The following is a 25,129-nucleotide window of genomic DNA, read 5'->3' as shown; positions in this document are numbered from 1 at the left end:
TCTAATAATGAACAATGACTTGGTTCAGCACAAGGACTCTCTTCTCTTCTCTTCTCTTCTCTTCTCTTCTCTTCTCTTCTCTTCTCTTCTCTTCTCTTCTCTTCTCTTCTCTTCTCTTCTCTTCTCTTCTCTTCTCTTCTCTTCTCTTCTCTTCTCTTCTCCTCTCCTCTCCTCTCCTCCAGAGAATGAAGGGAGATTTTAAGGGCTTGCTAATGTAGGCGGGAAGGAAGGGCCACAGTCAGAGCTGTGCTGTCCTTAACTGGCAGGCCTGATTTATGGAGCAGGTGGCTCTCCCCACGAGAGAGAGAGAGAGGGAGAGAGAGAGAGAGAGAGAGGGGGGGGGGGGGGGGGGGGGGGGGGGTTGGATCTGAAAGCGAAAACGAAGGGTGGAATGACAGGAGGAAGGAAAGAGACGGAACAGCGTAAGAAATAAATTAAGGAAGACCCTGCTCCATCCATCACCTCACATCACATGTGTTGAAAAGGAACATCCCCTCCCATCCCCTCCCTCTCTCCTACAATATATCTGGTTTATTTATTTGTTGAGTTTGTCCTCCCTCTCTCGTGATCGTGGCTCTAGAATGAAATGGACCACTTTCTTCTTCCTGGCTTTCCTCTTTCTTTCTTTCTTTCCCTGCATCCCTTGTTTTTATGTGGGTTGCCTGTTCTTCCTCATGGCCATTCATCCTCATCATCATCAATCAGTGAGGTGCTGGTCATGTCAGTTCCTCTTATGCATTCTGGCCATTACCTCTCACTGTGCTCGCCGTTGGCCATCGGAACTCGTTCGGCTAGCATCAAAAATAGGAGGGGAAAAAAATATAAAACTAGAGAAGCATACTTTAAAGCCGTCAACCAAATATGGCTATTGGCTACATATACCTAACAGATACATCAAATACTGCCCACACATACGCACGCACGCACGCACGCACGCACGCACGCACGCACGCACGCACGCACGCACAAGCCAGCTCTCCTCTGCTCCTCTCTATTCACATGTGGCTCTGTCACTTATACCTCCCCCTATTCTCCTCTCTGTCTTTATCCGTCTCTCTTCCTCCTCACCTGGCCTCTGAATGTCTCCAGGGATGTCTCTTTGTCCCAGAGTGCCTCACATCCTCTTCTCAATCTTCATCTTTACTCTCTGCGGCGCTCTGCACTCGCTCTGCCCTCCAACCAACTCATTACTCTACCTTTCCCTCATTCAGCCCTTAGTCCATCCATTTGTCACTCTGTCATTCCTCTTCTTTTCCTTCTCTCTTTCACAGTCTATCCGGTTTAAACCTCCTCTGAGAGAAAATTATATTGAAAACCAAATTAGTCGCTCCTCAGCTCCCCCTCCCCATGCCCCCCCCCCCCCCCACACACACACACACACACACACACACACACACACACACACACACACACACTCTCTCTCTCTCTCTCTCTCTCCCTCTCTCTCTCTCTCTTGCTATTCTTTCCTACAGTCAATTCTCACTCATTTTTCCATCTCCATGCTCATCTTCAATGCTCATCATCGTCCTCCCTCACCATTTTGCCCTCGCCATGTCTAAAGTCAAATGTCGGACAGGAGTGTTGACTTTTGTTTGATATGTACCCATTCTGCATACTACATGAGACATACATTTTTCAATCAATCAATCAATCAATCAATCAATCAATCAATCAATGTTCCATGTCAGATGTCTGCTGTTGTTGACTGTTGTTAGATGCGTAACACACAACGATGCCACAATCCCGAACGTATACTGTATGAATCAAGTGTTATTTTAACCATTCCGTTAGATCAGATAATCTGGTAGTATGTTATCACAGTATGTTATCACAATATAACTAGCACATCTGGTAGTTACTGTTAATACAATTTAACTAGAACATCTGTATGGTAGTGAATGTAAATTGCGACCGTAGGTCTCAGATTACTATGAAAACCTGCAAAACCTGTATACTCAAGACAAGCTCCATATGGCTCCATTTGGTTGATCTGAACCTCCATACCAAAGTGCCAGTGCTCGCCCAGCAGTCTGCCGTCACCTAGGCGGATGCGTGCACGCTTCTCGCCCTCAGGGCGTCTTACTGGTACAACATAACTATACATGTGCAGTGGTTGGAGGTGGTCTCTCTACTCTTCTACTGTGAAGTTTAAACCCTAGTGCCAGGTAGGACACCTACTGCTTGACAATGCCAGTAGTGATTTGAAGCAGAATGCGCAGCGGATTGGACACTATAGAATATAGATGCACTGCCATCTTTCACCCGTTCATATACATCATTGCAATGACCTATTTCCATCAAGAGAGGGAGACAACTGACGTAAAAGCATTGTTGCTTTAATTAAATACCATTCCTGCGTAAAATGGACATGCCGTGTGGAATTTATACTGTACGTCTTCGCAGATTAACGAGGTCGTAATAATGGTCGTTATGTGAGGAGGTAATTGCTGGCTCTGAAAAATATATACGTTGGGTATAAAAATGAAAAGTGTGGTTATAGCTCTGAGTAGACATTTACTTTAAATGGGCCCGTCTCCTGTTACAACTTAGCATGTCCAGTGAAATATGTCTATAATATTACCTCTTTTCTTCTGACAGACTTCTGGCTCTGTGACAATTAGCCGTGCAGACATTTTTCATCCCCTGTGGCCTGCTTCCTTTCTCTTCTCTATTTCTTTCGCTCTCACTTTTTTCTCTACTTCTTTGTCTTTATTGCGTCTCCCTCCGGCCTCCCTCCCTCCGACCTCTCTTCCTTCCACCGCAGTATCATTATAGTTGCTGTTTATGTCTTCTTATTAATTAATGCCCTACTTTATCATATACAGTGTCACACATAAGGAGAAAAAATAGCCGATCTACAAGCTCACAGCGTGTTGTGTTGTGAGCTTGTAGAACTGCTTTCTTTGAAAATGTTTTGAGATGAAAGTTGTTTAATTGTGTTTGCGGGTTTAAAACATTTTTAACCCATGAAAGATATCAAGAAGAGCTTAATAACTGCATTGGTTCCGTTTGAACACATCCATTCCCTGAAAACGAACCGTTTTGTAACCACGTTTTGTAACCACCCGTGGTGTGTGGTTATGTAAATTTCAGGCATAACATGGAATTAGAATACGCTTTTCCTTCTCTAGTACAGTAAATATGTCTTCTGAGAGATTCAGAGTCGTGCCACCAAGCCCAGTTCACCTCCGGGAGGACCTTATCATCAGCTATTGCACCGTATAGTGACATTAGCATCTCATCTAATATCTATGATTAGCTGGAGGGGTGTGCTAGCTGGCTGCTGATAGGCTGTGTTTCTGCTCTGCTGACCTGCGGGTAATGACAGCTAGATGTGATTATGCACAGATATCCAGCTGACACGTTAATTACAGCCGGTGAGCGAAGGTTAGCGCAGACTGTCTAGGACTGAATGTGGAGGGAGGATGAGATGAGCCCTCATGGCGCTAACATTTGTTCAGGATGACAGCATTGCTTGTTAAGTCTCACGCGTGTGTCTTTTATCACAATTTCACATATTTAGCCATTTAGCATCAATTTAGAAAGTGCATGAACCCTACACATGATTGAATGAAATGGACACATAAATAGAGTGCGAAGAAAACCATTTATTCCTTGCAAAGTAACTACATTAGGATACAGGTAAACATCAAACCTAGCAACTGTCTAGCATTCTTAGCATGTGTGGACACGTTTCCTTGGCAAGGTATAGGGGATGTGGGTGTAAAGAAAACAAAACATACTTGACTTTCTTACAGTAACGTTATATACTAAATTCATATTATATTATCGTTGAAATCGTATTGCAATATCCTCACAGTCATGCACAGCAATGTTGGTGTGTAAAGTCTTATCTAATCGAAATCATAGTTAGGTATTGCACAAAACATGCTTTACATTGAATGGGTAAATACAATCTTTATGAGGTGAAATTATAAATATTATCAGTTCATATAATCTTTTCTCTGCTGCTGTCTAATGTTACAATTAGAGTATTCCTATTCCTTTGGTATGTCTTAGCTAACCTTGTTTCCTCGGTTAATTAGCTCCCATGAGCCCTGCTTTCTCAGCACAAATATAGAAAAGCATATCCAACATCAACTCTGACTTGTAAATGTTTAATTCAACCATTTAAATAAATAATGGTTAAGTGTAATATATCATTTCCCTTTATTGATGTCAATCTGTGCTGGCTACTACTTTTTCATGAATTCACAAACACCCACACATGCAGTTCTAGACTTGTACTGTAATGTATATTTAACCACATAACCCTTTTTTGTTGTCTGTTGCCTTACAGAAATGTATAAGAAATGAATAACTTATTATCGAGCTGCTTAGACGAAGAAATAAGTTGACTAAATAGAGCAGAGCAACTGTACGAAAATAAATACATCCTTCAAAATCTCTTGAACCATGATTAAAATATCCATCTTGTTTAGATCCTCCCATCCTGGACCCGGTCTTCCAGGACGTGCGTTCCAGGAACAACCAGATGGTGGCGCTGCGCTGTGCCGTTCTGCGCTCCTACCCTCCTCGTCTCACCAACGTGCGCTGGTTCCGTAACGGTGAAGCGGTCCGCATGGCCCCACCGGACCTGAAGGAGACCCCGGAGCTCAGGTTCAAGCTGGACCCCACCAGCAACGGATCCTACGAGGGCCGGATCAGCAATGTGGCCGGCACGTCCACGTGCACGTTTGATGTTTCTGGTGAGTTGATGGAGACACATCCATGTGCATGTTTAACCCTTCTAAATCCTCCAGTTTTCTGAAATAAATATAAAAAATAGCAGACCTACAAGCTCGTAGCGTGCCACTCGGTGGCGTTTTATGAGCTTGTAGATCTGCTATTTTTCAATAGCTAAATTACAACATAATGTTTACATTATGTTGGGGTTCCCTCCCAAAATGGGTTAATGACCGTCACTCCTCTCCAAAAAATGTAAATAGCCAAGAGGTTTGAAGCTCGATGCTCGAGCCCTGGGAAGAGAAGCGCACCAGCGAGTCTTTATACCAGAGAACTACATGGCAGACATGGCACTGTCTTTACCAGACAACTACATGGCAGACATATGGCACTACCAGTTAACAAAATGGCCACTTAACCCATTAAGAGCTATACTGTAAGGCTGATTCTTCCTCAGGCATGATGCCTGAGGAAGGTCGCAAGACCGAAACGTTGCACGTTTGACTCTTGAACCAGCAAGTGACAAGTGACAGTCTCCCTCCTTCTCCTACACGTCTACTGCTTTGTCGCCAACGCACCTGCTGCAAAACTGAGCCGGGTGTGCATAAGTGCATTTCACCATGCATCCTGCATCCATGCAACTATGAGGAGCACTGAGAAACTACTTTCTCTTTGCCCCATACGCTATACTTCATGGTTCCTGTCTCTCCTCTCCTTACCCCCTGTCCTGCTTGTTGTAGCACGGCCGTACAGCGCTGAGTTCTACTACGACACACCCAACCCCATCCGCACCATGAAGGGAAACTACTCCTATACCCTGCAGTGGACACAGAAAGAACCTGCAGCCACCGACCCTGTTATTGGTTACTGGGTCAACGTACGCGAGGTAGGACACGCACGCACACACACATGCAGATAACCCGCACCGCAACTCTCTCTCTCTCTCTCTCTCTCTCTCTCTCTCTCTCTCATTAGCAGGCAACAGTGCAGCACTATCTCTCTCTCTCTGTGTTTCTGGCACTGCCACTTTTGCCCCTACTGCTACTCATAGTCACACACATAGGTTAACACGGACATTGCTGTTCCTTGGAGTGGTTGCACCACTCAAAAACCCTTCTAGGTGCAAGGCTCCATGATACATCAGAAAGGGAAGAAAATGCCAGAACTCAATACATGTCCTTTTCACATGAATTATTTATTTATCTTTGCCGAGCAAACAGAGAACGCGTTTCGGCCTAGTGGGCCTTCCTCAGTGTTGTTGACAACGCTTGAACTGAACTGAACTTGAACTGAACTCTTGGACACGTGTGGGGACAAGATGGCGTAAATGGTCCCTTCATTGTCAATGGCATTTTATGTTTGTGTTGCGGACATTTTGTGGAGACAAAAGCTAAAGGAGGGGCTTGCGCCCCTCAAAAATCACACCTGTGTGAAGTGAGGGGCGCTCTTATCATCGTACATCATCATAACGTAACATGTCGATTTGTTCAGACACATATGTATATTTTCCATTCGTTGTCAATAGGACCACTGTTAGATGGACCACCAGCTGCCCCAAACACCGGCCTCGAACGTGGTTTGATGAACAGGTCTAAAGACATTATGACAGAAGGAGAAGATACTGTCCAGTGTCCATGACAGCTGCAGTGTGTGTGTGTATTAGGTGGTGTAAACAGGCTTAGTAAACGTGGGTGTTACTGTTCATAGGTTGGGGGGAATATCAGCTCTGTGGTCTGGGAGTAGACACCTAAATCAATAGAAACCTGCAGTGAATTAACAATGCCTCACACAGTCCCTCTGGTCCGTTCTTTTTTAAGGGGTCATGTGACTCATGTCCATAGTTTATTATAACACGTGTTTTATTTATTTATTTTAGCGTGCAGCGCCTGTCTCCCATGCATTTCAATGGTAAAGACACGCAGCACCCGAGCATTGCGCTTCAACACAAATGGTCAAGCAAATGGTCTGTAGCACCTCTTTATCCAAGGTGTTACATTCCCCCACTCATCCACGGCAGAGGTAACCATTCGGTATCATACTCAAGGACACTTGGACATGAAGACAGGAGACAGCAATATGAGAAAAACATAATTCCTATAGTCTGCAGCGGTTCAGTGGAATGGCTGGCCTTCCAGCCTCAAATTGATCAGTTCCTTTGAAAACTTTAAATTCACATTAAAATATAATATAATATATAATATAATATTGTGAATAGATAAATAACAAAATGAAACAAAAAAGAATTGGTCAGTTTTTATGAAATTGTTTTGTTTTTGGGTTTGTTTATTTATGTTTTTCTTGTCTCCTGCCCCCCTTACCAAAAGGAAGGGGGCAGGGCAAAATACAAATGTATTTTGTTTTTGTCTGTTTGTATCGTTGCTCCCCATCCCCTTCTCCCAAGAGGACCACAACGGAAACAAGCCTAACGGCTTTCTTGTGTCTCTATCCTTTTGAATGTATTTTCAACAAAGTAATCAATCAATCAATCAATCAAAAGCTGCAAGCTTTCACTTTCCAGACAGCCTGGGCCGTGGGCCCCCCATCACACACACACACACACACACACACACATCCCCCTGTCCTCCAAAACCTCTCCGTTCTGCCATGTAATGGCTGAAGCTTCAATGTGACAGAGAGGCAACCGGAGATTGAGTCCCATACTGGTAACTCGGTAAACAGCAGACCTGTCAAAAAGCCAGCGTTTACTTTTTGACGAAATACCACCCATAGGGACTGTGGAGGAAGGACTATCATTATGATAATCTCATGTTTGCATTTATTCTCAAGTGATTGCAGTAACATATACCTTCACTCTGTAGCCACTCCATGAGTGCTTGGGATAAATTCACCCCACGTTTACGGGGGGGGGGAAAGGAGAAAAGAAAGAAAGAAAAGAAAAAACAGCACAGTGCTGCAGCAATCATGAACAGAGCTCTGTTCTGATAACAAATGTTCTAATAAGCTCTTGGTGGCTGGGGAATCATGTGAATTCTTATTTCTGCCATCATATAAACCTCTCTCTCTCTCGCTCTCTCTCTCTCTCTCACACACACACACACACACACACACACACACACACGCACACGCACACGCACACACACACACAGGGAAAACACATGGCCTTGGGCTTAAAAGTATATAAAGGAAGAAACCACCTAACTAAATTTTAGAGGTTTTAAGATTTTTTTCCCCTGCTTAAATCAATGCTATTGAACACCCTTTACGTCTATGTGTTGGTTAAAATAAATATTGAATCAATGGAAAGTATTAAAAAGTGCTTTGACCAAAACTTGAGCTGGATGCTGATCCTGAAATGTCCTGAAAAATGAACATTTTGGAGTTCGATAGTTTCTTCCAGACAGCAGAGGTATACCACATTTACAGCTCTGTGCGCTGGGGTGTGCTGTGTGCACACACTGGTGTCGGTGACAATGTAGTGGCCAGATAATGAAAATATACAGATAATTCCACAATGAAATGTTGGCAAAATACTATAGATCCAATGATTTGATGAATCACAGGACATCCCATGGTGTCTTTGTCGGTTTTGGCGTGCTGTATGCTATAGACTGCCATAGACATAAATACTGTACATGGACACCACACTGGCCACTGGGGCCATATGTCAACACCGCTGCCATATTAGCTGGGTCAGCTTGCCATAACTCCACTGCAAGCAATATGCCTGAGTCGTATATAAGTACGCGAGACTGCAGTTTATTTTCTGTTTTATAACCATTCATATAAGATGTGCTTCAGTATGAAAATCCTGTCTATGTCTAATTTAACATATCCTGCATCATAACATTTCTGAAATTTCCAACTAACCAAAGTGCTTGAAAAAAGTAAAAAATATATACATAGACTATTAGAAAATACCCAATCTACAAGCTCACAGCGTGTCCCATATGACACGTTGTTGTCACGGTCTGCAGGTGTTAGGACCCAAGTGTAGGAAACTCAAACAAAGGCAGGACAAGAAGATCACATAAACTTGACTTTACTTGGTTAAAGACATAGACATAAAACCTGACACTAACTTAAGATCCAGCACTGAACAAACACAAGGCAGAGTTTAAATAGTCACTGGAGCTCATCACCCAACCTGGCTCAGCTGGTCCCCATAGGTGATGGCACTCAGGGCAATCAGAGTCAGAGGAGCAGGACTTGGGAGAGACAGAGGAAACTCACAGGCAAACGGAGGAGTTCAGGACGGGACCATGACAGTTGTGAGCCTGTGGAACTTTTTTTAATGTTTTATAAACATTTTACCAACACAAATCCTGTATGAGGGCCATGTCGTGAGACATGGCCAAAGTTGAGAACCCCTGTCCTATATGCCACTGTGAATAGTTCATGGTTTTCCACCATGGACAGTTCCACTGCTACTGTGAAAAGTTCCACCATGGACAGTTCCATTATCACCAGGCATGGACAGTTCCACTTTCACCATAGACAGTTCCACTTTCACCATGGACAGTTCCATTATCACCATGGATAGTTCCACTTTCACCATGGACAGTTCCATTATCACCATGGATAGTTCCACTTTCACCATGGACAGTTCCATTATCACCATGGATAGTTCCACTATCACCATTTCCACTGTAGTGTAGTGTAGTGTTTATTTCTCTACAGGAAATAAATGGAATATCCCACTTTGCTGCTTCAGAACTGTGACTTGAGCATTCGAGACCCTGTCTCCACAGCTTCTGACGTGTTCTGGTGTCCACCTAGAGGGCCCCCGACCTCATGATGAGAACCTCTATGAGAGTGAGATTGTAGTTTTGTGTGAAATAGCAGTGTAATCATCTATTCATAGAAAACAGGCCCCGGAATCATAAGAGACAGCGAATCATAATGAATTATACAGCTGCACAGCGGGAGTGTGTGTGTGCATGTGTAAAAGTGCTTGAGTGTCTGTGTGTTTGCGCGTGTGTGTGTGTGTGTGTGTGTGTGTGTGTGTGTGTGTGTGTGTGTGTGTGTGTGTGTGTGTGTGTGTGTGTGTGTGTGTGTGTGTGTGTGTGTGTGTGTGTGTGTGTGTGAGAGAGAGAGAGACATAGACATAGCAACTATATAGTATATATGCATACTTGCATAGTTTCATTATAGATATTCCACTGTTACGTTCTTAGCTTACGTATATATAATTCATGATAACTACTTTGTATTTATATGATGTATTGCCATGTTTTTAGTTCTTGCTTCATGTAAATCGCTCTGGATTAAGAGCGTCTGCGAAATGCCTAAATTGTGTGTGTGTGTGTGTGTGTGTGTGTGTGTGTGTGTGTGTGCTGTGTGTGTGTGTGTGTGTGTGTGTGTGTGTGTGTGTGTGTGTGTGTGTGTGTGTGTGTGTGTGTGTGTGTGTGTGTGTGTGTGTGTGTGTGTGTGTGTGTGTGTGTGTGAGAGAGGGGTTCATTCTCGAGGTTGGCTGTACCTTTGACTATAGCCAGGAAGAAGCCTTTCTAACCAAAGTGCTGAAGTATCAGCTAGACCATCTCACAGCTATTGGCTACAGATGTACATTTTTTGTTTTTATCTTTGGCAGCCTAGGGCATGTGCATAAGTTGGTTGTGAGGTTTATATGGACATAAATAAACATTTCAAATTTGTGTGTGTGTGTGTGTGTGTGTGTGTGTGTGTGTGTGTGTGTGTGTGTTTTTGTTTGTGTGTGTGTGTGTGTGTGTGTGTGTGTGTGTGTGTGTGTGTGTGTGTGTGTGTGTGTGTGTGTGTGTGTGTGTGTGTGTGTGTGTGTGTGTGTGTGTGTGTGTGTGTGTGTGTGTGTGTGTGTGTGCGTGCGTGCAGAAGGGAGAGGATGTGGTGTATGCCAGCTTGTTTTTGTGTGGATGAATTGCTTTCCAACTTGAAGACTTGACTATTTGACAGAGTTCGCAGGACTGTTGAGAGACAAAACATAAACATGAAGCCTCAGTTAGAGTGGCTAAAAATAACCAAATTTCAACCCAATGCATGCATTGCTTTAGCCTCCCCTGCATGTCAGAGTGCACGTCAGAGTGGACATCTCAGCTTTCCAGTTACTCCCTCTTGCTGTAGCTAATGCTGTTGTTTTATTGTCTCCACCAGGCCGAAGGCATGGGGAGAGAGTATGTTTTGCACACCGTCCGTGTGTGTGTGTGTGTGTGTGTGTGTGTGCTTGCGCTCGTGCCTGCGTGCATGCGTCTGTTACCAGCTAATCTCCGGCACTGTTAACCCAGTCGATGCCAAATTTTGCACACACACTCCCTGGATGCCAACGATGAACCTCTGCCCCAAAGTTTCCAGAACGACCACCAGGAGGCCGACTTTTGTGAATTTTATATTACTCCTCCAGATCCTGCGTGCGTGCGTGCGTGCGTGCGTGCGTGCATGCGTGCGTGCGTTTCGTGCATGCATGTGCATATGTACGCATGTGTGAGAACAGGATGCACATGTGTGTGAAGGACAGACAGACAGACAGACAGACAGACAGACAGACAGACACATTTGAAACGGGTGGGAAGGAACAAAATGAGATGCAAATTAAAGAACGACAGTGAATCTCAGCGGCCCCCTCCACTGTTAAATAGAGTGCAAGAACAAATGTAATACTGTCTCAATTTCACAAGCCATCTATTCCTGCAACACTTTCCCTCACTCATGTCCTTAACACCTAGGACTCAATCTTCTTAGCACATGCAAAATGACAACGGCTGTGTGTGGATCTGTCTGGGGAGACATGTAGGCATAGAACAGCGGTTCACCTATCTGACCGCGTAATGCGGCAGCAGAAAGGTGTGCTTTTCATTTGCAGGGGATCGGAAAGCATCTGTGTTTTCATGCCGTGCTATGAGCTTTACTTGTAGATCTGCTATTTTTGAGAAATTGTGAAAAATGTGAGCAAATCTTTTTGAAGAAGCTGGTCAGCGGCCGCTGGTATAACAACATTATTGTTGCTATTATAAGTTACCTTTTTATTTTTATTTTTCCACAAAACTATTTGGATTTAGAAGGCTTTGTAGAATCAGCCTCAGGTCTTAATGGGTTAGAAGATAATTCCACTGCTCTACCAGCAAGTTTTACAAGTACGCTGCAGGGACATTTTAAAGCCATGCTCCAGAAAGTAGCACTTTTACCTTATTGGTGAGGATTAGGATGATGATGTTGAAGGTTGGTTGCAGTTTAATGTATTGGTGCACTACAGTCTGTTTCCTTTTCCTCATGCTGTCAGAGTTCAAACTAAACTGACAGGTCTTTAACTTTAATTACTCTCTCACCAACAGACCACATACTCTTCAGTTTTGGACATTATCCTGCTCAAACATTAAGGCATAATTGTTCGAATTCAAAGCAGTTTATCAAGCTTGGGCACCCACATATGTGTGCCCAAGCTTGATAAACAAGTCTTTGGATTACTTTTCATTCTTGTTTTTTCATGTCATATGAAAGCAGGGAATCATAGCTTCCAATTGGCATATTGGTTGTGCAGTTATAGTTTTTGAGTTATGGCTTATAAAGTGATGTCTTGAACAGACGAGAGACTTTGCATCATAGCTGAAGTTGAAGCCAGTTCATCCTATTTGTAGCTTTGTGTTTATTGCAACAGCTATAAACGCTTAAGGTTCATTCATAGTCTGGATTTTCGGTGGTGAGGTGACCACCGAACTACAGTATGACGTCACATGCCGCGGTGAAGAGCAAACCACCGCCCCAGCCCTTCTCTCTGTTTTTACTCACCACCGCTCAACGTTATTTCAGCTCCGGTGGTCACCTCACCACCGAAAGTCCAGACTATGAATGAGCCTTTACATTGACAATGAATGGTAGACTGTATCTTTGCATCTGCCTGTGTGAACTGCCTGTGTGAACGCACCATTAGCCATTAGTGTGTATATCACACGCATCGGTACATATACAGTATGATCTTTATAGTCATTTGATTAAGACAGATCTCTCATATCTCTTCTATTCTATCGTGGTTGGCTAAGATTGCCATCTAAAGTTTGCAGGTGTGGCCCATTTTGAACAAAACTAACAAAATGCACACATCCACAACAAACCTTCCTGACCTGGTGGAGACCTGACCGAGGAGCACTTATGTGACATGTAGCTCATAGCCCTGACGGATGAGCAGGCTATGGTTTTATTGTTTATTGATCAGTTCTCAGGAATCAGGAAGAATCCCTAAAATGTGAATAGTGATTACATTATGCTTTGCAGATGCAGTTGGATGCATGCATGCATGCATGCACACCACACCACACCCATTCTCCATGCCGATATGATCACGCAGGCACACCAACTCCATGGTAAACACTCAGACCCATTATCATATATATGAGAAATTAAAAAGGAAAATGTATGCATGATGAATTAGAGCAGTAGGCTACATTAAATCAAACACATGCATAATTTACACACATATTCAGCTTCTGTGCATACAGTATCACACACACACACACACACACACACACACACACACACACACACACACACACACACACACACACACAGAGAGAGAATAAAAGCATAAAAACAATCGGTGTACTATATCCCATTACGCCGACTACATGGCTTCACGTGCGGTTAGGGTTAGGGTTAGTAATAGGGCGAGTCGGACCAATGCAGCGTCGAAATCATGCAGCGTCGGAACAATGACACGGCACCATTAAACATGGGCTAATTGCGCACGCCCGCACGCACGAGCCCACCCACACACACACACACACACACACACACACACACACACACACACACACACACACACACCACCATGCACCCACACCACCACCACATTGTGTGGGTTTTAGAGGTATAATGGTGGAGGGTTTTGTAATGCTGGTTAATGCATTAGGCTACATAGAGGTGACTGTCAGGTCGAGCTGGGCTCACAAGTAGATGCACAGCTAATGGAGCTTCTGTCTGTGGGTGGAATATATACCACTGTTCAAATCATATACACACTGAAAGAGAGAAACGTGTGTGTGTGTGTGTGTGTGTGTGTGTGTGTGTGTGTGTGTGTGTGTGTGTGTGCATGTGTGTATTCGTCACTCTCACATATACTTTGCTAAATGTGAGGGGTTCAAGACGAGCAGCGCCTCAGAACTCATGTCCACTTCTGATGGCGTGCCTATTGTTGGCCTTTGTGTGCTCGCTGCCCACTTTATTGTCTCCACCAGGCCAAAGGCATGGGGAGAGAGTTTATTTTGCACTCTGTGTGTCTGTGTGTCTGTGTGTGTGTGTGTGTGTGTGTGTGTGTCTGTCCGGGATGAGCGTTATTTTTGAGGGCCTCCTATATACAGCTTTTGTCCCCACACGTCTCAAAAGGAGAAATTACGTGATATGTAGACGAGCAAATCGGCTAACCAATCACATAAATTCAGTTGTCCATGATGTATGATGATGTATATTGATAACAGCGCCCCTCACTTCACACATGTGATCCCCCCCCCCCCCCCCCCCCCCATTTGCTACTTTCTTTCGTTTTAGTGGGGAATTCGAACAAGTGGCTAACTATGTGTGTGAAAATTATTTTTTAATTTAGGGCGATTTCTTTATTGTCCTACTAGACCCAAGGAAATTACATCTGGCCACAGTAGTCTTTTCTGTGTGTCTGAATGAACACCTGTAACCTAGGGGCCTGCCTACTGTTCATCATAGGCTCAAGCAGCAAATAAAAAAAAAATAACACTAATCTGTTACTTTCTCTAATAACAACCTAAAACATGTTGGCAATAAATAACACTAGCATGCCTGAAGAAAAAAGGGACAGAAGTAGAATGTGCTTAAATTCATATTTAGGAAATGTTTCAGATGTCAAGATCTTCTGAGATGATGCAATGATGATGGATGATGATGGTCATGGAACGGGAACCTTCTGAAAGCTTCATGGGCAAAGATAATGAACTTCAAACTCTCAAAAAATAGGTCAAAATTAAACAACATTTCCCAGGATTTTTTTTATTGAAAATACCACAACAAATATGTTTTTAACATTATTATTTTTTTATATTAATGTATCTGTCTCTCTGTGTCCATGGAGTTCTGTGTCAGGCATGCCCAAATATGGAGTGTTGTGATGTCAGAACAGGCCAGCTCCGTGGAGCCTGGGCAGGGGCCCAGTCCAGAGCCCGGGCAAATGCCTTTTGTGGCGGTGCCGCGGTTCAGGACAACTGTGGGTCCGACTGGCTCCTACCTCCCCCCCATTCTTCTTAATTTTTTTGTGAAGTCACAAGTTGCCATGCATTGCTGTACTTAAATATATTTTGATGAGAAATATGTTTTAAGTAATATATTACATTGGGTAAAATATACCCGGGTTTAGTTTGACAAGAGTGTTCTAGGGTCAAGTGTCGTAGGTATTATCTGCCTCAACAAGCTGGTTCCCTACGTTTTCAAATCATTAAAATAGACGGAAGTAATATTGAAAGCAATGTTTTTAATTGGCACCTTCTGTTGTCGGGCAACAGTGTGCAAAAGTTGCCTCAGAATGTGGCTTTAATCAGTTCTGCACAGGCTGTTGAGTTGACGCACTGGGGAAATTTCCACAGGTTATTTGAACATTTCCTTACTTACCTTGCCCACCAGACAAACAAAAACAAATCCCCTGTGTATCACCAGGCTTGTACTGGCATTTAATGTTGTAAACTCCTCCAGATGGGATATGTGGTTGCATTTTATGATGCCACTAGCTGTAACTCTGCTGTCACACAACTCATATAACTCAGTTCACTTTCCAGTCTATAAAAAATCCCATGAATTATATTGAGGTAGAGGAGGAGAGGTGAAGATGACTTGATCAAATCAACCAATGGGAGACTAAAGAGTGGAGAGAAAAAAACATACCCTTCTCAGATTGACAAACCTTATGTTTCTCTCTGAAGTCTGTCTCACTTTCTAATGATTATCCTCTCCTTTTATCTCCCTGTATGTGTTTCTTTTATACATGTTTCTGTGTGCAACATGTGCGTGCTTGAATCTGCACGTGTGTGTGTTTGTTGTATGTGTGTGTGTGTGCGCGCGTTCCATGTCTCTTCATAAGCTGAGCAAGCAGAGCGTGCTGTCAAAGCAGTTTGACCTGAAGGGAGTGGAACCAGTGAAGGGAGTGCTGTTGTCTTACGTCATAACGGACCTCCGTATCCCGGTGTCCTACGAGGTCCGTCTGGCCCCCATCACCACCTACAGCACTGGAGACTACATCACTCGCATCATCCAGTACTCGGAACGTGCGTCACGCTTAATTCCAACCTTTATTGCATCTTTTGTTATGAAATCTGAATTATGCATATCAGGAGAATGAACCGTGCATTAGTTGATATAAGCTAGGCTGTATCTCATACCATGTGAAAATATTTACCAAAACCTGTGTTAGCTTTTAGAATAGATTTTAGGGTGGATTTAGATTAGCCAATATTTGCCCCTTTTCTCCCCAATTTAGTCGTCATGCCAATTGATTCCTCCCCATGCACACACTTTTTTGTTTTACTCTAAAAAAGTATTTTTAGCCCACGATTTTGTAATCATTCTTTTTCACCCGATGCCAATTGCCTATTGCTGTAATCCTGGGAGCTACTCACCTCTGCTAACCTGGGGAGAGCCCCGAACTGAGCTCATGCTTCCTTCAATGCATGAGGAGTGAGCAGGCCGCTTCTTATCACCTGAGAGGGGAGTCACTGCTGTTACTGTTACCGCCCACCAGGAGAACGTAGGGCCTTCGTCCCACTGCCCTCTCCCAACACTCCCTGCTAACACGTGCACAGAGTACAGTACATTCAATGACAATTATCAACCTCCTCGTTCAGCTCCCCTCCCCTGAACACAAGCTAATTGTGTTTGTGTGTAGACGCCCGACAAAGCCGGTGGCACCACGGTGGATTCGAACCCACAACCTCTGTGTTGGTGGGCAGGGACTTTACCACTGCGCCTCCCGAGCACCCTAGGGTGGATTTCTGCTATATTCGACAAAACTATGACTATTATTATTTTATGAGTTTGTGTAACTGCTCATCATTAGCTCCATTTCCACCTGGCATTTTATGTGACTTGTATCCAGCTAGCTTCTGGATGTCATTTATCCACATAACTTTATGCCTGTCATCAAATATGTGTCTTCAGTTGCCAGATGGCATCGTTGCAATGTTTAAACGTCCTCCAGAGGCTGTTTAAACAGTTGGACTTCAATCTATCCCCGGTACATCTCTGCTATATTTATATGTTTTTTATGCAAATAAGCACATTCAGATTGATATAAATATAAAGCCAGGTGTAAACGGGGAAATCATGCTGCTGTGTGAGTGATAACCATAGCTGTGTCTCATTGTTGTCTTACAGCCTACACATACCCAAGACCTTCAGGTGAGAAATGCTGTCTGTCTTTCCTTGCTGACTGTCTCTTTACCATATCTCCCCTCCCACGGTATTCACTGTTTTCACAAGATTGTGTTTTCTTTCTTTGACGTGGTGAAGGATTAGAGGATGGTGGAATTTGGAAGTATAGAGCGTCCTCCTTGTTCTATCTGTTCAATCCCTGGTTTGAACCCCAGCTACTCCTGGATTTGTGTCGAAGTGTTCTTGAGCAAGAACCTCCCTAAATACTCCCGATGAGCTTAAATTAGCATAAATTATACTTGATGATGGGCTGCAGCCATGCACAAATAGGCTCTGCTGCCGTGATGTGATCATGAGTGCACCTCCCTTTCTTATGACAGCGAATGTAGGTGTGGTTTTGAGGACAACTGCTTTGAATTGCTATTATTGTTCACACAACAGAAACCAATGGATAATATATTTCAAGAGTGAGAGATCACAATAAAAATCATAATCATCATAACGTCATCATGACATCATTTGGCTTGCTGGGTTTTGCATGGTCTTGATGAGTGACCTACTGATGATTATGGGTTGATACTAGCAGTTGAATTCAGACCATTCTCCATTTTAATTGAGTCGATAACTAGTTAGTCTCGTCTGTAACAGTGCAGTTGGGTCAGTGTCAGCCGAAGGTCAATAACACAAAGGTCGCCATGGCAACTGTAATACAACGGGAGGGGTTTGTGTTCGGCATGTGGGATGCAAGGTGGTAATGGGAAACACGGTTTTAAATGGTGCAGGAGGTTTGTTGGTGATTGGAGGATGAAGGATTGTTTGAGGCAAGGTTAATGGCCCAGGGCTTTTAACATTAATGGGCCAATGGGCAACTCATCACAGTGGTATAGTCATTTGAATACTCAAATAGCTCCACCTCCTCCTCCTCCCCCTCAACCAACATCATGACATTTCGTCCACGCTGCTTTTACCTCTCTGCTTCTATTCCACCCCCTCACACAGCTCTACCATCTATCACCCTCACCCTTTCTTTCATTATCATCCCTGTCTGTCAGAAACCTCGTATCTCCATCATTCTACTTTTTATGTCTGTCAAAAAAGCAGATAATATGAGTACATTACATTACATTACATTGCACAGGGAAAAAGCTGCAGGAACTAATAATAACAGGTTATTTATTTCCCCATGTCCTTAAAAGTGGAGATATGCGGTTTCCACGCAACAGAGGCAATAGTCTCCCTCTCCCTCTGCAAACTTCACCTTTCTTTCCTTTCTGTGCATCTCGTGTCCCCGTCCCAATGTCATCTTGTCTTTGTTATGTTCATTAAGAGACACATGGTGTGTCCTTGGCATCAGTGGTGTTCTGCTCTGCCAAGGTAAAGCAATTAAAACAACGGCAGATTGGACCAGACCGGGAGAACAACAGTGTAAATTGAATTGAGCCTGTGTAGTGAAGCATAGTCATAGATCATCTCCATGCAAACATGCAGGTTCTGTCCTTGTTGTCAGTGAGGCGAGTCCATGCGAATCTCCCCAGCCTGTGTAGAACCTGGACCCTAGAGCTTTTCTGGACCAGGGCCCACTTGGAAGTCCTGAAAGTGTTCACAGGCCCAACCATCTGACCACTTAACACGATTAATGTTATTTACCATTAAAATGTTATGTTTTGCCAACTATTTGACGGCCCACCATTGGCCCCCAACAATTTTAAACTTGCAGTTGTAGGTGTGAAATGTATCAACACAGAACAACTGCATGGCCTGTTTCTTGCCTAAAACAATGTATACGTTGTTTAGCGTGTCTGTGAATTCCCTGTCAGGGCACACCTGCTAAATGGTAAATGGTGCATTTATATAGCGCCTTTATCCAAGGCGCTTTACATAGTGCATTGCATTCACCCATTCACACACACATTCATACACCGATTGCGGCGGCAGCCATGCAAGGTACCAACCAGCACATCGGGAGCAATTTGGGGTTCAGTGTCTTGCCCTTGCTAGCTTTGTTCTGCTCGGACCAACCAACGCTCCCACTGAGCGTTGATCCAGGCCAGTGGTTCTCAAAGTGGGTCCTTGAGGGTTCCAGGTGGTCCCCGGGCAAATTAGTTCATATATCACTAAAAATAAATACAAAAAATAAAAATTAAATCACTCCTATACACATTGGAAATTATCTATAATAATTCTACAAGCTTATGACGCATTGCATTGTGAGCTTGTAGATCTAACGGTATTTGATTATTTAAATGGAAAAAGTTATATTTTGGAAACATTTTTAACTTCAAATCTTGTATGGGGTCCCTGGCACAAAATATTGTCTGATGGGGGTCACGAATACATTAATGTGCCGTGTCCTTGACATGGACACATTTGAGAACATTTGAGAGCAGAAACGGACTGATGTACAGTACAGACACAGAAACAATCTCTCCCAGTACTGTGGGTATAGGCCAGCTGCTCTGCCCAGCCGGGAGAGCTGTTAATCACAGAGGAGAGGTACAGACAATCGTTGCTCGGCTCTGGCACCAATGGTTTGTAAACAGTATTCATTTTAGGCAATAAATGGGCCATGCAGTTGCTCAAGCTTGATTAATTGCACTTCTACAGCCTCTGGTTTAAAACTTTGTAATCAATATTCTGTACTTCCATGAAGTCCGTTTCTTCACCTCGGGAGCAGACACGCACGCGATGACACGCCGTGACAAGATGTCAGACATGACCTTGGACACAGCCCAATCCATTTATTTATTTTTTAATGTTCGCACTGTGACAACCCGCTTGATGTTATTGTTGTGGATTTTGTGTAATAACCTACTTGCCCCAGATGGGTTTCCTTTGCCAGACTTTGCCAGACTGTGAATTGGACTGCTGACAATGCTGCTGTTGATAATGCTCTTGTCAAAAACACAAGGGGACAAACTTCATGTCTCACTTAATTTCTTTTAATCTTTCTTCACCTCAACTACTGACACACACACACACACACACACACACACACACACACACACACACACACACACACACACACACACACACACACACACACACACACACACACACACACACACAACAGACCGTATGTGCGGCTTCGAGGACGAGCGGATCTGTGGTTTCTACCAGGACACAAGTGACACGTTTGATTGGACGAGGCAGAACCACCTGACCCAGAATCCCAAGAGATCGCCCAATACCGGTCCAGAGACAGACCGCAGTGGAACCAAGGAGGGTGAGCAGACTGGAGGCACATGCTGTCTTTACATTACATTATGTTTTAACTAAATATGTTATGCAATGTAACGTTCTTTCATTGTTCATTTGAAGCCACAACCCAGGAGCTATTTTAATGAGTAAAACTTTATTAACATTATTACATTATTTATTTATTATTTATTCCTATACATCCAGGTTAATACATGCGTATGTATGTACATTTAATGCAGGTTACTAGATGTATGTACATTTATTGCAGGTTACTACATGTATGTACATTTATTGCAGGTTACTACATGTATGTACATTTAATGCAGGTTACTAGATGTATGTACATTTATTGCAGGTTACTACATGTATGTACATTTATTGCAGGTTACTACATGTATGTACATTTATTGCAGGTTACTACATGTATGTACATTTATTGCAGGTTACTAGATGTATGTACATTTATTGCAGGTTACTACATGTATGTACATTTATTGCAGGTTACTACATGTATGTACATTTATTGCAGGTTACTACATGTACATTTATTGCAGGTTACTACATGTATGTACATTTATTGCAGGTTACTACATGTATGTACATTTATTGCAGGTTACTAGATGTATGTACATTTATTGCAGGTTACTACATGTACATTGAAGCGTCGCGGCCCAGAGCAGCAGGTGACAAGGCACGCCTGGTGTCTCCTCTGTTTAACGTATCGTCAGAGAGAGGTCCCAAAGGATCAGCCAGGGTCCCGTACTGTGTCTCATTCTTCTACCACATGAAGGGAAAACACATCGGTGAGTAGGTACACACACACACACGCACACGCACACGCACACACACGGCAGTGGCTCAAGGGTAGAGTGGCCGGATGGCAACCGCAAGGTTCCCAATTCGAACCCAGGCTCCCCCAGAGTTAGTGTCGAAGTGTCCTTGAGCAAGACACTGGCCCCCTAATTGCTCCCGATGTGCATGGTTGGTGCCTTGCATGGTTTCAGCTGCCATCGGTGTGTGTGTGTGTGTGTGTGTGAGTGAGTGAATGGGTGAATGTAATGCGCAATCTATGTAAAGAGCTTTGGATAAAGGCAGTATATATAAATGCACCACACACACACACACACACACACACACACACACACACACACACACACACACACACACACACACACACACAAACAGGAAATCCTCATTTATTTCTGAGAGTTTAAATGGACCCGACTGCACAGTAAAATCCACGCTTAATGTAAAATAATGATTTCTCCTGGAGCCAGTTGTCAAGACAGAGAACCCAGATGCAGACAAAGGAGACGTATTCTAAAAACTATGAGTATTACTTTCATGCAAAGAGAAGGGAGCCCTCAAACCTCTCAATCCCAAAGGTATACAACTTAAGTACAAAGGTACAAGTCCAAAACTGGTTAACACAAAGTCCAAAGCTTCAAACACTAAAATAAACACTAAATAAAACGTCCTCCTAGTAGAGCTTAGACATAGTCCTTAAAGGTTGGAGCTGTGTGGGAGGCGGTCAGGCTGGCGGCTACTGAGGGAGGAGATATAGAAGCAGGCCAGATAAGGACACAGGTTCTCAAGTTTTCTCACAGCTTTAACTGAGCAAGTACGGAAGGCACAGATGTGTGCACTGAATGTAGGTACATTATAGGCCCTATACGGCATTATCACGGAGCACTGTGTGCAGTTACAGGCCAGCCAGATATTTGTAGCCAGCCAGCCAGACCTATCACGACAGACAATGAACCTGGCCTTGCTGACAACCTAAACACTTTCTTTGCCAGATTCGAATCACCGGACAATTCTTATAAGTGCACTGATATACTTAAGGCTGTAACACCTGCCCCCTCAGACAGAATCATCATCACCGAGGAGGTGTCAGGAAAGTGTTTCAGTGTACTAACACAAGGAAAGCCAGTGGGCCGGATGAGTGCAGTGCCTTTCTCCTTAAGAATTTTGCATCTGAGTTGGCTCCAGTGTGGCAACCAATATTTCAAACCTCTGTAGACACAGACACACTTCCTCTGTCTTGGAAAACCTCACATATAAAGCCATTACCCAAAATCCAATGTCCAAAAGAACATAAGGATTATAGACCCATAGCCCTCACTTCAGTGATTATGAAATCACTTGAAAGAATACTTTTACAAAATCTTGTTGACTTGTTATTGTTATTGTTGTTATTATTATTATTATTATTATTATTATTATTATTATTATTATTATTATACTTCATTCACTGGTATGCTTCCTTTCTTACTAACAGAGTACAGTGGGTGAAAGTGAACACAAGCCTCTCCTCAGCATTAACTATGAATGTTGGGGCCCCCCAGGGGTGTAAGCTCAGCTGTACTTTTCACCCTTTAATAAAGGGTGAAAAGTACAGCTGAGTGTACACTCAGCTTATGCATGTATAAAACTGCATGGTTCTTGCCCAAAACTGCATGAGATTGGCATAAATTTGGCATGTCTGTACAGAGCCTTGTAGGTATCCATGTAACCCATTTCCATTATTGAAGTGACAGCTAAAGGGAACTTTTGAAAAATGGTTATTGCCGTTTTTCACCCGCCAAAATGTAGTCAAACTTTTAATCAATTAGGTATTTACCCCCCTTCCTGACCAGGTGGCATGACAAGGTTGGTCCCATTGGAAACCTGATGTTGTCTAGAATCAATGTCTGGTATCTCTATCTTTGGTCTATCTCAAAATTTGAGTGTGCCACCGTCTACAAAAGACATCCTCGCCGGTGTTCCAGATAGCATATGGTGTCTCATAGGGGTAATACAACATTGAATAAAACACACTTATGGTAAGCTTTGTTCTTGGGATCATCAACATCTGGATAGTAGAGGTCCTATGGATGCAAAAAATCCAAACTAGGAAAGAAAATGAAGGGGGTGCGCGACTGCGCGTGGACCCCTTCTGGAGCCTCTACTAGAGGAATGTCTGTCTGATTGTCGCACCGACACACCAGATCAGTACATTCTAAAGTATACAACCATAATTTCTCTTCTAGATAGTTCCAGTGATCCTGGACTGCACCAACACAGAGTAAATATTTAAATAAGGCGGTTGAATGGAGTGATAACAACGCTCTCATCATTAACACAAAAAAGACAGAAGAGATTATTTTTGGTGCACCACTAGAGACACACAGATCCCCCATCACTCAGAAAAGCGCTATATAAGTTTGAGATATTATTATTATTATCACTATTCATAGTGAACCGATCAACCAGGTATGTTCATATACCTAGGAGTAGAAATAGATCACCTACTGTTGTGGAAAAATCAGACTGAATCAGTGTGTAAGAAAACAAAGCAAATATTCTACTTCCTTCGCCGTTTAAGATCCTTTGGTGCTAGTAGACGGATTCTTCTTTTGTTTTTCACTTAAAGTCACAAATGCTGCAACAACTAAACATTTGTTCAAAGATTGTTGGACAACCACTTCATCCACGTATGATAACAGCATCCTAAGGTTAGCAAGGAATATCACCTCTAATACTATAGCCATGTCTTGTATGGAGAGTATAGGTTGCTGCCTTCAGGAAGGAGATATGGTGTTCCAGCATACAATAAGGTCAGACTGAAGAGGTCTTTTGTCCATCAATCAACTGTGAGATTCATGCCAAATGGGCAAATAATAAATCTTACTCCCATTGGTGGCGCAGTCGGTAGCGCTACTGCCTCAGCTTTGCACATACTGTATCATGAGCCATTTGACATCTAGTTGTTAATCCATTGGTCCCTTCTACGTTTCTTTATTTCTGTGCACCTCTGTCAGAAAACGTGACCTCCAGGCGTGACCGTGGCGTGCAGAGCTCATCACACAGAACTATAGCTTGGTGTGATTGTGTTTGTAAGAGATAAAGGACACAAACAGTGTTTGTTGGTTCTCCCAGGGCGTGCACGTACCTGCATTTTCCTGTGTGGGAGCATGCGTGTGTGTGTGTGTGTGTGTGTGTGTGTGTGTGTGTGTGTGTGTGTGTGTGTGTGTGTGTGTGTGTGTGTGTGTGTGTGTGTGTGTGTGTGTGTGCGTGTGCGTGTGCGTGCGTGCGTGCATGCATAAAGGTGGATGAAGGGGTGGGTGTGATTTACGACACTGGTGAAATACGTACAGTGGGTCATTTGAAGGGCTGTTCATCATAGAGTTTATATAACAGACAACTTTATCCACAGTATACATCTGAAAGTACACTGCATGTCTACACGCGCATGCACGCAAGCACATACACACACACGCACGCACGTAACAGTATTGATTTAAAACATTAAAGGCTCTACTGCAGACATGTGCTCTTATTTTCACCTCCTGTGTCGAAGGAGATAGTGGGCAGGAAAGGCTGTGTCATTTCTGTGTGTGTTCTATCCATCTATGGTTCTTTTTTATTTCCCTATCCTCAGTTAGCCTCGCTCCAGCCTTACTCACCTGTGAAGAGAAGGGATAAGGCAGAGTGCATATAGGCGGAAATGTTGGGCCGGAAACATCCGTCCGATGTACCAAGAATTTTTTTAAGAAGAAGCGCTTTGTGGGTCCTTAATATGTAGACAAATTGCAGCCAGGTGCTCTTTGGAGAGGGTTTCACATCATACAGCACACGAGTTCTTTAAAAGTTCTGTACTGTACGTAGAGTGAGTCGAAATGAATGTGGAAGGAGTAGGTAAGAAGGTGGCGAACTTAAAAGAGGGTCCAAGGCAGCTCTGTGCAGTAGAAGTATAGAAACATCCTTTATTTCATGATGATAAAAAACAACAAGGGTTAAAAAACGACCAACGCGGCCCAGGCGGTGGCGTAACCGTCTGGGCACCCGACTGGTAATCCAGTCGCAGTGTGCCGCGGGTTCGACTCCCGAGCCCGACATGGCCTTTACTGCATGTCTTCCCCCATATCTCTCCCGTTTCCTGTCAGCCTACTGTCTGTCC

At 43.4% G+C, this 25,129-nt stretch overlaps 1 protein-coding gene across 1 annotated transcript in view; it reads left to right on the top strand.

The window, feature by feature from the left end:
* LOC308321627 (MAM domain-containing glycosylphosphatidylinositol anchor protein 1-like) overlaps positions 1-25,129 on the top strand; it is a 165,282-nt gene that overhangs the window by 116,458 nt on the left and 23,695 nt on the right. The window contains exons 9-14 of the mRNA XM_080772615.1: positions 4,443-4,709; positions 5,427-5,572; positions 15,704-15,887; positions 16,993-17,016; positions 20,060-20,212; positions 20,829-20,990. Of these exons, the coding sequence (XP_080628741.1) occupies positions 4,443-4,709; positions 5,427-5,572; positions 15,704-15,887; positions 16,993-17,016; positions 20,060-20,212; positions 20,829-20,990 (936 nt within the window). The remainder of the gene's footprint in view (positions 1-4,442; positions 4,710-5,426; positions 5,573-15,703; positions 15,888-16,992; positions 17,017-20,059; positions 20,213-20,828; positions 20,991-25,129) is intronic.

Source organism: Protomyctophum bolini (genome assembly GCF_963924005.1).
Source record: "Protomyctophum bolini genome assembly, chromosome: 1".
In the NCBI taxonomy this organism is placed as follows: domain Eukaryota; kingdom Metazoa; phylum Chordata; class Actinopteri; order Myctophiformes; family Myctophidae; genus Protomyctophum; species Protomyctophum bolini.
This window is presented reverse-complemented; position numbering and strand designations above follow the sequence as displayed.